The sequence below is a fragment of the Canis lupus genome, chromosome 9 (assembly GCF_048164855.1).
Source record: "Canis lupus baileyi chromosome 9, mCanLup2.hap1, whole genome shotgun sequence".
Lineage (NCBI taxonomy): Eukaryota > Metazoa > Chordata > Mammalia > Carnivora > Canidae > Canis > Canis lupus.
The window spans coordinates 4,687,778-4,702,513 of NC_132846.1; the positions used below are offsets into that span (position 1 = coordinate 4,687,778).

The 14,736-nt window shown below is 51.3% G+C and overlaps 2 protein-coding genes and 1 non-coding gene across 3 annotated transcripts in view; 1 reads left to right on the plus strand and 2 right to left on the minus strand.

Moving 5' to 3' along the window:
- Window positions 1–8,221, minus strand: part of SLC7A7 (solute carrier family 7 member 7) — a 76,840-nt gene extending 68,619 nt beyond the window's left edge. Inside the window, exon 1 of the mRNA XM_072837873.1 lies at window positions 8,146–8,221. The gene's annotated coding sequence lies outside the window, so the exon portion shown is untranslated. The remainder of the gene's footprint in view (window positions 1–8,145) is intronic.
- Window positions 832–935, minus strand: LOC140640684 (U6 spliceosomal RNA). The gene has a single exon (XR_012037328.1). It is a non-coding gene; the product is annotated as a U6 spliceosomal RNA (small nuclear RNA).
- LRP10 (LDL receptor related protein 10) lies at window positions 7,219–13,836 on the plus strand. Its single transcript, XM_072837858.1, has 7 exons — window positions 7,219–7,839; window positions 8,243–8,287; window positions 8,803–8,938; window positions 10,824–11,014; window positions 11,129–12,146; window positions 12,467–12,596; window positions 12,728–13,836. The coding sequence occupies exons 1-7, from the start codon at window positions 7,800–7,802 to the stop codon at window positions 13,313–13,315; spliced, it is 2,148 nt and encodes a 715-aa protein (XP_072693959.1). The 5' UTR covers window positions 7,219–7,799; the 3' UTR covers window positions 13,316–13,836.
- The last annotated feature ends 900 nt before the right edge of the window (window positions 13,837–14,736 follow it).

Sequence of the window (14,736 nt, forward strand, 5' to 3'; positions counted from 1 at the left end):
TTGATCTCAGGGTTGTGAGTTTAGGCCCCATGTTGGGTGTAGAGATTACTTTAAAAATGAAATCTTTGTAAATAAATAAATAGAATATACTAAATATTTTCCAAACCATCTATCTTAGTATTTAATTTTGCAATACACCAGACACCCCCAAAATGGGCATGATTGAGGTTGCTCCAAACCACTGAGGTGTGTCTCCAATCCAGCATCTCATTCTTTCCAAAGCACAAGGAAACTTGCTCCTGTAACCATATGGCAGGGTCTTTAATTCCCACTCCCTTCAAACACAGAAGTTTCCACATCTTGAAAAGCTCTTTCCTGGATACTGCTGCAGCCTTGAATGATTTCCCTCATATCCTCCTTTTCTGTCGAGCCAAGGTTTTTCAACAGCTGTCTGCGTTCCTTCACTAGTCATTTTTAAAAAGTTTTTAAAAGTTATTTATTCATTTAAGTAATCTCTACACCCAATATGGGGTTCGAACTCACAACCCCAAGATCAAGAGTAGCGTGCTCTTCCAATGTAGCCAGCCAGGTGCCCCAACTAGTCATTTCGTTTTAAACCAACCTCCACATCTGCGAAGGCAACCCAAGCAATTACCAAAACTTCCTTAAAAAAACAAAATGAACAGGATCCCTGGGTGGCTTAGCGGTTTAGCACCTGCCTTTGGCCCAGGGTGTGATCCTGGAGTCCTGAGGTCGAATCCCACATCAGGTTCCCTCCCTGTATGGAGCTTGCATCTCCCTCTGCCTGTGTCTCTGCCTCTCTCATGAATAAAAAAAAAAAAAAAAAAAAAAAAAGTTTAACAAAGTGTTAATTAGTTTTAAGTGTACAATAAAAATATGGAATGTTTCATGAATTCGTGTCATCTTTGCCCAGGGCCCTGCTAATCTTCCCTGTATTGTTCCAATTTTAGTATATGTGCTACCAAATTGAGCACTGAAACTTCTCCTTAAAGGGCCCTCATGACCTCTTTCTTCCCACCCCAGGGCTTTTCTCTGCTTTCATTATCTCGGCTTCATGTTAGCATCAAACACAACTCACTTCTAGAAGCTTCTTTGCCCTTGTTTTCTGGAAAGTTATGCCATCATGAAGTTCAGGAGTCATAGAATTGCCAACGAACCCTGAAGATCCAGGACATCTGTCCCTCTGCATCAGCCTTACCTCTGTAGGGGCAGAGGGAGAAGCAGACGCGCGCTGTGTGGTGAGCCAGACATGGGGCTTCACTAGGGGGCCAGGCTCCATCCTGTGTCCCTGGGATCATAACCTAAGCTGAAGGCAGACACTCAACCAACTGAGCCACCCAGGCGCCCCCAGATTCTTTCCTTCAGACTGTACAGAACAAATTCTTCTTTGATGCTATAGCTCTTCAAATATTTGGATCTAGTTTTCATACATTCAATCCCTCACTCAAGGTAAGCTTTTTTTTAGGTGAAAAGCCTTTCTACGTCCATAAACAGCTTATCACATGACATGGCTTAGAGACCCCTCAGCATTCATTATATCAACATTTTTTTTTAAGATTTTATTTTAAGGTAATCTCTACACCCAATGTGGGGCTAAAACTCACAACCCACAGATCAAGAGTCTTGTGCTCCACCAACTAAGCCAACCAGGCACCCCCATTGTATCAATCTTTTAAAACAGCTTCTAGGGGCACCTAGGTGGCTCAGTGGTTGAGCATCTACCTTTGGCTCAGGGGATGATCTCAGGGTCCTGGGATCAAGTCCTACATCAGGCTCCCCGCAGGGAGCCTGCTTCTTCCTCCACCTGTGTCTCTGCCTCTCTCTCATTCTCTCTGTGTCTCTCATGAATAAATAAATACAATTTAATAAAGCATAGCTTCCAGCACAGAGAGAGGGGCAGTATGGTATAATGGTTAGGAACAAGGGCCTCAGGGGTTGAGCATCTGCCTTCGGCTCAGGGCATGATCTCTCTGTCTATGTCTCTGCCTCTCTGTGTTTCAGGAATAAATAAATAAAATCTTAAAAAAAAAAAAAAAAGGAACAAGGGCCCTGGAGTTACACAATCCAAGTTTGAATCCAGCAGGTCATGTAACTTTCCTGGGCTTGCATTTCCTCACCTTTAAAATGGGGCTAACAATTGAAAGAGTAGTTGAGTGAGCTAAAAGATGTAATCTACATGATACCTATGACTGGCATTCATTCAGCAAACATTTATTGAGTACCTACTTTGTGTCAGACACTGTTTTTGGCACTAGGGATACACTAGTAAACAAACAGATCCCTGTGCGGTGGAACTTACATTTTTGCAGGAGGAGCAGGCAATGTAAACATGATAAATGAGGAAAATATATAGAGAATATTAGACGGTGATAAGAATTTTCCAATTTAGTTCTGTATCCTTTTTGATTCACAATTCCACCTCTAAATTGTTTCTCTTTTCTAGCATTTTACTTTAAGTATTCAAGGGAAACGAGGCTACTTCCTCAACACTTTGCTTAGAAATTTCTTCAACCAATTGGGGCGCCTGGCTGTCTCAGTAGGTAACAGCATGTGACTCTTGATCTTGGGTCGTGAGTTTAAGCCCCGAAATGTGTACAGAGGTTGCTTTAAAAATTTCCAATTAGGACATCCCCGGTGGCGCAGTGGTTTAGCTCCGCCTGCAGCCCAGGGTGTGGTCCTGGCAACCCGGGGTCGAGTCCCATGTCGGGCTTCCTGCATGGAGCCTGCTTCTCCCTCTGCCTGTGCCTCTGCCTCTCTCTCTCTGTGTGTCTCTCATGAGTAAATAAATAAATAAATCTTTAAAAAAAAATTCCAATTCACGTGTCCCTCCTCTCCATCTGGGACCCAATCAGAGTGACTTTTACCATCTATATTTCTTTTTTTTTTTCTTTTTTTTTTTTTTTAATTTTTATTTATTTATGATAGTCACACAGAGAGAGAGAGAGAGGCAGAGACATAGGCAGAGGGAGAAGCAGGCTCCATGCACCGGGAGCCCGACGTGGGATTCGATCCCGGGTCTCCAGGATCGCGCCCTGGGCCAAAGGCAGGCACTAAACCGCTGCGCCACCCAGGGATCCCTTACCATCTATATTTCTATCCACATTCTGTGCACTACCACTTAGGTCATCCAAGGAGACGGAGGTCTATACAGCTCTCTCCTTCTGAGCGGCCCCAAGAAGCACCCTTAATAGTCTGTTCAGGGCAATGTTGGCTTCCTCTAGCATGCCCCTCTGGCCTCTGCCCATTTCCCAGTTCTAAAGCCACTTCCAGGGGATCCCTGGGTGGCGCAGCGGTTTAGCGCCTGCCTTTGGCCCAGGGCGCGATCCTGGAGACCCGGGATCGAATCCCACGTCAGGCTCCCGGAATGGAGCCTGCTTCTCCCTCTGCCTGTGTCTCTGCTTCTCTCTCTCTCTCTGTCTATCATAAATAAATAAATAAATCTTTAAAAAAAAAAAAAAAAAAAAAAAAATAAAGCCACTTCCACATTCTTAGGCATTTGTTATTACAGCACTCCAACTTCTCAGTAGCAAGTCTCTGTCTTACTCCATTTGGGCTGTAGAGCAAAAATTCCACCAACTGGGTAGATTTATTGCTCACAGTTCTAGAGACAGAGAAGCCCAAGATCAAGGCACCAGTGGTCACCTAAAGGTGAGGGCCCTCTTCCTGGTTCACTGCCAAACCTTCTCACTGCGCCCACTCATAGTGGTTAGGGAGGGACCTCTCTAGGGTCTTTTTTATAAAAGGCACTAGTCCCATTGAGGGCTCCATCTCATGGACTTAACATCTCCCAAAGGCCTACCTTCTAATACTATCATCTTTGGAGGTTAGGAAATCAAAATTCGAATTTGGGGGTTGGGGGAACACATTCAGACAATAGCACCTCGCTCCTGCACGTACTAGTAGTTTCATCTTGAGCAACTTATCTCACCTACCTATGACTCAGTTTCCTCAATTATAAAAGGAGGGCAAAAATACACCTACTTCCTAGAGGTGTGGTGAGGATTAAATGAGATAATACACAGCGCTGCCACAGGCAGGTAGTCTACCAAAGTTAGGTATTATCATTTTGAAAACCAAATATCTGCCCATTTCCCACTACTTCCACTATTTTTCATAATTCCTCAAGATTTTCCAAGAACATCTCCACAGGCCCACTCCTAAATGTACTTGATGTTCCAGGATGCGATTTACATGGGCCTAGACACTTAAACTCACTAGACTAATTAAAATGTAAACTCATTAAAAAAAAAAACTCATTTTAAAGCACCTAGGTCCTCTTTAATTTCTTCCTATTGTCTTGGGGCTTGAATTCACTCTTTTTTATTTTTTAAAAGATTTTATTTATTTATTTATGAGAGACACACACAGAAAGAAAGAGGCAGAGACACAGGCAGAGGGAGAAGCAGGCTCCATGCAGGGAGCCCAAAGCAGGAATTGATCCTGGGACTCCGGGATCACACCCTGGGCCAAAGGCAGATGCTCAACCACTGAGCTACCCAGGTGCCCCTTGGATTCACTCTTAAATATGAAACCCCAGGGGGATCCCTGGGTGGCTCAGTGGTTTAGCGCCTGCCTTTGGCCCAGGGTGTGATCCTGGAGTCCTGGGATCAGTCCCGCATCAGGCTCCCTGCATGGAGCCTGCTTCTCCCTCTGCCTGTGTTTCTGCCCCTTCTCTCTCTCTGTGTCTCTCATGAATAAACAAGTAAAATCTTAAAAAAAAAAAAAAAAAGAAACCCCACTGTCTAGTTTAGTGCCTTGCACTTGGAAGGCACTCTAAATACTTTGAGAATGAAAGTTCGTTCTAAAAAAAAAAAGGTTCATTCTACCCTGGTGCCATTTCTTCCTAATGATAATGATTGCTCTCACAGCCTAGATCTTGACTTTATTTTTTGGCAAATTTTCATTTACTGGGTGTCCCAGACCATGGGCTCCCTTCCTCCTTCTCCCTTCCTCCTTTCCCTGCCTCCCACAACTTTTCCCACTTCACTACCACCTTTTCTGCTTTCTATCTAAACTCCTCACTCCCCCACATGCCCACTCACTCCCATGGGTACTCCTCATGGCTATCTGGATTCTTTCTTTGTATATCTCACCTCTCTTCTGTAGTAAGTTCCATGAAGTCCATGAAGTTCAAGTGGAATCTTTATTTTTAACTTTTTTTTTTTTTTTTTTTTTTAGATTTTATTTAGGGACACCCGGGTGGCTCAGCAATTAAGCGCCTTCAGACCAGGGCATGATCCTGGAGACCCGGGATCAAGTCCCACATCAGGCTTATACTACATGGAGTCTGCTTCTCCCTCTGCCTCTGCCTATGTCTCTGCCTCTCTGTGTGTCTCTCATGAATAAGATTTTATTTATTTATTCACGAGAGAGATAGAGAGAGAGAGAGAGAGAGAGAGAGAGAGGCAGAGACACAGGCAGAGGGAGGAGCAGGCTCCATGCAGGGAGCTTGACCTGGTACTCCATCCAGGGTCTCCAGGTTCACTCCCCCTACTGAAGGTGGTGCTAATCGGCTGAGCCACCCAGGCTGCCCTCAAGTGGAGTCTTTTTTTTTTTTTTTAAGATTTTATTTATTTATTTATTTATTTATTTATTTATTTATTATTTATTTATTCATTCATTCATTCATTCATTCATTCATGACAGACACACAGAGAAAGAGAGAGAGAGAGGCAGAGACACAGGCAGAGGGAGAAGCAGGCTCCATACAGGGAGCCTGACGTGGGACTCCATCCCGGGTCTCCAGGATCTGGCCCTGGGCTGAAGGTGGTGCTAAACCGCTGAGCCACCCGGGCTGCCCCCTTAAGTGGCGTCTTAAAAGAGTTCCAGGCACCCACCAACCATAGAGAACAGATAGCCAGCACTCAATTAAAACTTCCACGATCACTTTTAGAACTTAAATATTTATTTTTAATTTTCCCAACCCCTTTGCCCTGCTTCTCTTTGCTCAACATCCTTTTCCTACTCTCAGGATCCTATGTCACTCCTCATTAATTCCCAAGAGCAGCACAGAAAGGAAGCACAGCAGAGGACACAGAGAGACCAAGGGACCAACATCCCCTGGCAAGGGACCAAGGTCTAAATGGAAGAAAGGCCTTTTTATAGCCAACTCTATGGCTTCAGGCCCTACTGTGGTTCCAGTTTTGAAAATATCAAAACTGGTGCCAACAACGAATGTCATGGATAGAAAAGTGTTTTGCACCATTTGTAGAGAGTAGAGTCGTTAAGGATCCAAACGTACACTCTGTCCAGAGCCAGATTGTCTAGGTTCAAACCCTTGTTTGAGCATTTACTAGATTCATGATGTTGGGCAAAATTCTTAACCTCTCAGTGCCAGAGTTTCCTTACCTGTAAAATGGGAGTAACAGTAGTTTCTACTTCACAAGACTGTGAGGAGGATGAAAAGAGCAAATACTTGAAAAGTGCTTGGATCTATGCCTGAAATGTGAAAAAAAACCTCAAAAAGTATTTGCTATTGTTACTGTTTACTAATATTACCTATCCATGCCACAGGAAGGAATAAGAAGTAGTTACAGCCCGCATAAATAAGAAACATCTCCAGTGACTAGTCATGATCATTGTTCCAGGGGACAAAGTACTTCCTAGATGCTCGACTAGCATTACCTCCTAAACGTTAATGACAGTCTTAAAAGAGTCGCACTATTAACCCCATTTTACAATTGAGACGCACAGAGAGGTTAAGTGATTTTTCTCAAGATCACAGAGTCAGCAAGTGGCGAAGGTACATTTATTCGTTTATTTACCACGAACTGGGTTCTCACTGTGTCTCAGCAGGAGAGGAACCCCGTGGGTGCAAAGGCAAACAGTCTAGGCCCCGACCCACAGGAAGTTTCTGCGCCGGGAGAAGAGGCGGGGCGGAGGCGGGAAAGCGGAGTAAACAAACCGTGGGAACACCCCGTGGTAATTGCTGTAATAGAGGCTCACGCCGAAAAGTGCGGCCTGACCTCCGGCGCTAGAACAAGAAAAGCACTGAGAGCTTAAGGGCCCAGAGGATAGACGCGCCAGCTACGGAAGGAGCCGTGGTCCTCGCACCGACGCGTCCCGAAACAAAGGCGCCGCCCCGCAGCGGCGGAGCAGGCGGAGCCGGGAGCCGAGGCCGAGCGCCTCGCGGAGGGGGTCCGACGCGGCCCCGCCCGGCCGGAAAGGGGTTAAGGCGAGCGGGGGGCGGGGCGCGCGTTGATTGGCAGGGGCGGGGCTAGGCTCGTCCCCGCCCCCTCCCTCCGCCCCGGCGCTTCCAACCCCGGGGCTGGCAGGGGTACCGCCCGGGCGAGGGCCGGGGAGCCGCGCCGAGCCTCCCGTCCCCCTCCCCCGCTCCCCTGCCGCGCGAGTCCGGCGGGTTGGACGCGCTGGGGAAGTTGTGCGGCGCCCGGGCCGGCCCGGGGGGCTGACCGTCGGCAAAGTTTGGCCCGAAGAGGAAGTGGCCTCGAGCCCCGGCAGGTGGCGGCCGGGCCTGGGCAGGAGCGCGCGCGGCCTGCGGGCGGGCTCCGGGCGGGGGCGCGCTCCAGCGCCGGGCCTCGAGCCGAGTCCCGGGACGTGGGGGGCCGGCCTCGGGAGACCGCGCGGCGGCGGCCGGGGAAAACAACTCCGAAGTTGGAGAGAGGCACCGCCCCTGCTCCCAGACGGCCGCCGCCGCCGCCGCCGCCGCCGCCGCCGCGCCCTCAGCCCTGGCATCCAGAGCACCGGTGGGGGAGCCCGGGCCATGCAGCCCCCTCGGGGAGGCGGCCGTGGGGGGCCCGGACGCCCAGAGCGGCGCTGCCTCCCCACGGGGTAGGCGACAGAAGTGCCGGGACTCTTCCTGCACCCCCGGACGGCTCAGGATGCTGCCCTTCACCCTCCTCCTCCTCCTCCTGCTCCTGGGTAAGAAACCGAAACGAGGCTACTCACCCGGCACCCCGCCCCTAGGGCTCGGAGCCCGGGCACTCGCACTCCCTTCCTCGTCTGCCGCCCCTCCCCTCCCCTCCCCTCCCCTCCCCTGCCTGCCGGCGCCCCCCAGCCCCCGCCGCCGCCTGCGACGCTGCCAGCCGCTCCCTTCCGCCCGCATCCTCCCGCGGGCTTCCCTAGACTGCCGTGCCCTCCCGCCCCCACAGGCCGCGCTGCCGGACCTTCCTTCGAGGTCCCCCGGCGCAGCCCTCCCCGGCTCCGCTGCCCCTTCCCTTAACCTACCCGGAAGTGCCAGATGGCTCCCTTTCCTCCCTGAGTTGCTCAGGTGAAGAAAACTAAGGGCGATGCGCTCCCCTGCCCTCTCTCATTCTTCCCCTAGGAGACGCTCTGGCACATTCAGACCGGATCATTTCCCCAAATCCTGGTGAGTAGAGGATGCCCCTGTGACCGACCACAAGGGCTTGGTAATGAGAGAAGATCCAGGAGGATTCTCTCTCCCTGAATCGTCCGGCACCTACCATAGTTTTAGAGTGGAGATCATCCACCCTTATTTTACAAAAGGGGAAACAGACCCAGTGTGAGCTCTCACTTGGTAGTTATGTAATATATTGGTTTTTATCAAGTATCCATACTTGACCTCCCTAGCCAGAACGTAGTCTCCCTGATTGTAGAGACAGTATATCCGTCTCCTCCTGGTCCAAAGCAGCCCCCAGATGGTTTCTGGTGTTGATATTTAAGGTGAAGCTATAGTGAATGTAGGGGAAAAAGGGAGCCAGTTGAAAACTATGATTTGAGTGTGTGTGGCGGGGTGGTCGGAGAGGTGGAATTTCTCTTGCTCCTTCTTGAAGAGGTCAGGCCCTAAGAGGCCTCAAGCCTGGGGGCAGGGGATATGAGAGTAATGGACTCTCAGCCAACTACCCTACCTTCCTCTCTCTCCAGCTTGTGAGGATCCTCCGGCCGTGCTCTTGGAAGTGCAGGGCACCTTACAGAGGCCCCTGGGCCGGGACAGCCACAGCTCCCCTGCCAACTGCACCTGGCTCATCCTGGGGAGCAAGGAGCAGACTGTAACAGTGAGGTGAGAAGCAGGCCAAGACCCTATTACTACCCTCCCTCCCTCTCCCTCCTTCACCATGGGAAAGAAAGCCTTCAGGAATCACTTTTCCATGGAGTTTCCATCCCTGTCAACAGAAGGAAGAGTAAAATTTGATTTGTTTTAGTCTGCCCTAAAAGCCTGGCTTGTTCTGGCCCAGACACAGTGATTTGGAGCCGAGGTGGGGCAAACATCCAGCTTGGACTCTGGTCTTCTCTGAAGGATAGCAGGCACTCTAGAAACAGCCCTTGGGCTTGAATATGGCTGTTCTGAGGTATCCTTTAGTCCATTGCATATCCTCGCCTGGGTTTCAAAAGCTATTCCTAATTGGCTTAGAACCTTCCTCAGCCTCCCCAGATCTTGTATTTTATTTTATTTTTTTAAATATTTATTTATTTATTCATTCAGAGAGAGAGAGAGAGAGGCAGAGACACAGGCAGAGGGAGAAGCGGGCCCCATGCAGGGAGCCCGACATGGGACTCGATCCCGGGTCTCCAGGATCACACCCCGGGCTGCAGGCGGTGCTAAACCGCTGTGGCACTGGGGCTGCCCTCCCCAGATCTTTTAAACAGTATAGGTCTCCCCTGTCTCCTCTGACCTTGGGCCATAGGATTGGGGCCCATGTTTAGTACCTGGCTATTTCCTTCACAAAATTCACTCTCCATGAATTTACCCAGTGGGTGCCTGGGTGGTTCAGTCAGTTGAGCATCTGCCTCCGGCTCAGGTCATGATCCCAGGGTCCTGGGATTGAGTCTCACATCCAGCTTCCTGCTTAGTGGGGAATCTGCTTCTGCCTCTTCCTCTCCCCTACACTCCTGTTCTCTCTCTAGCTTGCTTGCTCTCTTGCTCTCTTTCTAAATAAATAAATAAATCTATCTATCTATCTATCTTTAAAAAAAAATTTACCCAGAAAAAAGCAAAGAGGGCAGTCTGGGTAGAGGCAGAGGAATCAGAATACTCTACTGCCATTGGCCTCTGTTAGGATTACTGCCATTGCCTATGAAGGAATTTGGCTGAGTTAATTTGGCTATTTGATTTGGATTGTGGATGAGCAGGGGCTTGTGCTTCTTAGGGTAGAAGGGACCTGACAACGTTGGGAAAGGAAGAAGATTCTGGTGGTCAAGAATATCTCACATCCAGGGGCGCTTGGGTGGTTCATTTGGTTAAGCATCTGCCTTCAGCTCAGGTCATGATTCCAGAGTCCTAGGATTGAGCCCCACATCAGGCTCCCTGCTCAGCAGAGAGCCGCTTCTCCCTCTGCCCCTCACCCTGCTCATATTCTCTCTCTCTCAAATAAATAAAATATTGGGGCATCTGGGTGGCTGAGCTGGTTAAGTGTCTGCCTTCAACTCAGGTCATGATCCCAGGGTCATGGGATCAATCCTTGCATAGGGCTCCCTGCTTGGCAGGGAGCCTGCTTCTTCTCCCTCTGCTCCTTCCTGCCCTGCTCATTATCTCTCTAATAAATAAATAAAAAGCTTTAATAAATAAGTAAGTAAATAAATAAAATCTTTAAAAAAAAAAAAGAATATCTCACATCAATGGCGGGGGGTTGCGCCTGGCCAGCTTGGTTGGTAGAACATATGACTCTTGATCTCTGGGTTGCGAGTTTGAGCTCCACATTGGGTGTGGAGGTTACTTAAAAAGAAAATCTTTTTTTTTCTTTTTTTTTTTTTTAAGATTTTATTTATTCATGAGAGACACAGAGAGAGAGGCAGAGACACAGCCAGAGGGAGAAGCAGGCTCCACACCCTGAGCCAAAGGCAGACACTCAACTGCTGAGCCACCCGGGTATCCCAAAATTAAAATCTTAATTAAAAAAAAAAAAAAAAAAGGAGATCTCACATCCTGCTCTCTTCTACCCCTATAGGTTCCAAAAACTGCACCTGGCCTGTGGCTCAGAGCGCTTAATCCTGCGCTCCCCTCTCCAGCCACAGATCTCCCTGTGTGAGGCACCTGCCAGCCCTCTGCAGCTGCCTGGGGGCAACGTCACCATCATATACAGCTATGCCGGGGCCAGAGCACCCATGGGCCAGGGCTTCCTGCTCTCTTACAGCCAAGGTATGCTGGACAGGGATGTCTCTGGAACTAGTAGAACGGGTAGTAGAAGCCCCAGGGAGGAGGGGAGGATCCCACCAGCTCTAGTGTTAAAAGCCCTTCATGGTACCTCTGCAGATTGGCTGATGTGCCTGCCCGAAGAGTTCCAGTGCCTGAACCACCGCTGTGTGCCCTTGGCCCAGCGCTGCGACAACATCGATGCCTGTGGTGATGGCTCTGACGAGGCAGGTTGCAGCTCAGACCTCTTCCCTGACCTGACCCCAGCCCCTGTCCCCACGTCACCTTGCAATCACACCTTGGGAGACTTTTACGGGGTCTTCTCTTCCCCCGGCTACTCACACTTGGCCTCAGTCTCCCACCCCCAGTCCTGCCTCTGGCTGCTAGACCCCCATGACGGTCGGCGCCTGGCAGTGCGCTTCACAGCCCTGGACCTGGGCTATGGAGATGCAGTACATGTGTATGATGGCCCGGGGCCTCCTAAGACCCCTCGGCTGCTGCGCAGCCTCACCCACTTCAGCAATGGCAAGGCTGTCACCGTGGAGACGCTCTCTGGCCAGGCCATCGTGGCCTACCACACGGTTGCTTGGAGCACCGGTCGAGGCTTCAATGCCACCTACCACGTGCGAGGCTACTGCCTGCCCTGGGATCGACCCTGCGGCTTGGGTGCTGGCCTGGGGGCCAGTGAGGGCCTGGGGGAGCGCTGCTACAGTGAGGCACAGCGCTGTGACGGCTCGTGGGACTGTGCCGATGGCACAGATGAGGAAAACTGCCCCAGCTGCCCACCCGGACACTACCCCTGCGGGGCTGCTGGCACCCCTGGGGCCACCGCCTGCTACCTGCCTGCCGACCGCTGCAACTACCAGACTTTCTGTGCCGACGGAGCAGATGAGAGACGTTGCCGGCACTGCCAGCCTGGCAATTTCCGATGCCGGGACGAGAAGTGTGTGTATGAGACGTGGGTGTGCGATGGGCAGCCAGACTGTGCTGACGGCAGTGATGAATGGGACTGCTCCTATGCCCTGCCCCGCAAGGTCATTACGGCTGCTGTCATCGGCAGCCTGGTGTGCGGCCTACTGCTGGTCATCGCCCTGGGCTGCACCTGCAAGCTCTATGCCATTCGTACCCAGGAGTACAGGTGAGAGTGCAGCCCACTGTCTGGGCACGGGGCCCAAGGGCGAGACCGTGAGGGTGCTCGCACTGGGGACAGGTTCTGGTGACTTGCCTCTGGGTTGGTTCCTGAGGCTGTCCAGCTTGGCAACAGGGTGCTCCTCTGAACAGAGATCTAGAACCTGAAAGCAATCTCAAAGAAGGAGGGGTTCCCTATGACTTTTGGGGCATAGCCAGGGCATAGTTCAGTTGTCCCAGCCTGGGTGCAGAGGGAAGAGATGTGTCCAGGCTAAGACAGGCTGCTCTGGCTGGCACCACCTGTGACTGAGCAGCCCTCGTTGTTTCCAGCATCTTCGCCCCCCTCTCCCGGATGGAGGCTGAGATCGTGCAGCAGCAGGCGCCACCCTCCTATGGGCAGCTCATTGCCCAAGGCGCCATCCCGCCTGTCGAGGACTTCCCTACAGAGAATCCTAATGATGTAAGTGACCTCCCAGCCCTGGTTCTTCATGTGGCCAAGCCTCCTGTGGCCCTGCCACCATACTGTCCTTCTTTTAGGCTTCCAGACCTCCTCACTTCTCTGACTCTGATGTCTGCCTCCTCTTCTTGCAGAACTCAGTGCTAGGCAACCTGCGTTCTCTGCTACAGATCTTGCGCCAGGACATGACTCCAGGGGCTGCCTCAGGTGCCCGCCGCCGCCAACGGGGCCGCTCCATGCGCCGCCTGGTGCGCCGGCTCCGCCGCTGGGGCCTGCTTCCTCGAGCCACCCCCCCAGCCAGGACCCCTGAGACCAGATCTCAGGTCACACCTTCTGCTGCTCCCCTTGAGGCCCTAGATGGCAACACAGGTCCGGCCTGTGAGGGTGGGGCGGTAGGGGGGCAGGATGGGGAAGAGGCACCCCCATTGCCAGTCAAGGCTCCCCTTTCATCTACCAGTGTGTCTCCACACACCCCCACTGCCTCTGAGGCCCCCGGGCCATCGCCCTCCATGCCCCTAGAGCCATCACTGTTATCTGGAGTGGTGCAGGCCCTGCGAGGCCGCCTCCTGCCCAGCCTTCAGCCCCCAGGACCAACTCGGACGCCACCCGAACTCCACACAATGGTCCTGTCCCCAGAGGATGAGGATGATGTGCTTCTGTTGCCACTGGCTGAGCCGGGGGTCTGGGTGGTTGAAGCGGAGGACGAGCCACTGCTTGCCTGAGGTGACCCAGCTCCCTTGGGGGCTCTGGTCGTGGTGACAGCAACCCTTCAGAGGGCAGCTCAGCTTCCCTTCCACTTCTTCCTTCCCTGAGCCTCCATCTGAGCCTCCTATTGACCCTGTGTGGCTGCTGTAACATTAGGTATCCCTCCGGCAGGGAATGGGCTCCCACAGAGCTCCCTCTGCATAGGCCCTGAGACCATAGTCTTTGTCACCACTGTTTCCCTGCACCACCACCACTCAGGTGGCTATTTTTAAAAAGTAAATTTCATGAAGGGTCATAGGCCTGGACACTCCATCCTTTCCAAACCACTGCCCGAAAGTGGCCTTTAAGCACCAGAATGTTGATTGAGTGGAGACCTCCAGCCCCCAGGGGAAGGATTTGGGCAGAGCCTGAGATTTTGCCTACTGTCGTCTTTCCTACGGGGCCTGGCTCATAAAAAGAGCACAGAAAATGCTTTTGTCCTATAGCTAGGTCATTGCCCAGCAAGTCAATGTTGAAAATAAAGGAGCCAGAAATTTAATTTTTTTGTAAATGAGCTATGACCTGAGCCCAATCTTAGCCATCTCAGCTTATGTTTGCCTCACCTTGCTCCTCCCTAGGAAGGCCTCTGGCCTGCACTCCAACTCCTGCCCTCTTCCCCCTACTCATCTTCTAACCATACACTGTTACCAATTCAGGGTAAGAAGATTCCAAGAACCCTAAGCACTCCACCATCCCCACCCACTGCCTGGGGCTCAGCTCTACCTTGAGTGACACCAGGGGTGAGCAGCAAGCCTCTTTATGCCCCACCAGGCCAGAAGTCTGGTGAGCCAGCTGGACCCTGTAGATAGGGAAGGTTCCCATTTATGGAATACTCCCAGAGCACAGATCAGAAGCAGAATGTCCCTAGGGGAACATAGCCACAACTCCTGGTCTCTACCCTCCACCCCCACCAAGCACTTACAGTCTGTCCTAGGCAAGACAGATGAACTCTCAGCCAGGATGATTCAAAGCAGGCAAAGATAAATCGAGAGGAAAGTCACAAACATTCAGGGTGTGAAGATGCTGGCATCACTTTGATCAAATCCAAAAGGTCTTCCTAGAAGAGGGTCCAAACAAGTCTGAAGAATGTTGTCAGTAGTTGGAATAGAGTTGTGGATGCTAGAGAGGGTGAATATCCCAGGATAAGTAGAGTAAGCAGATGTGAGGCTCAGGCTAGTGGCTGGACCCCCAGCCCTCCTGAGAAAAGGGGCAGGAGTGTCAGCAGTGGCCAGAGTTGCAGAACTGGAGAGGATGATGGGATGATGGAGGGGGGAATAATCTGTGAGATATGTTGGAGTTCAGCTTCTGGTAAGCGAAGTGACAAACCATCCCAGTGTTTGAAATGAAAACTGGGACAAAGGATACAGACAGAGTCTATGGGGGTGGACATGGTGCCCCC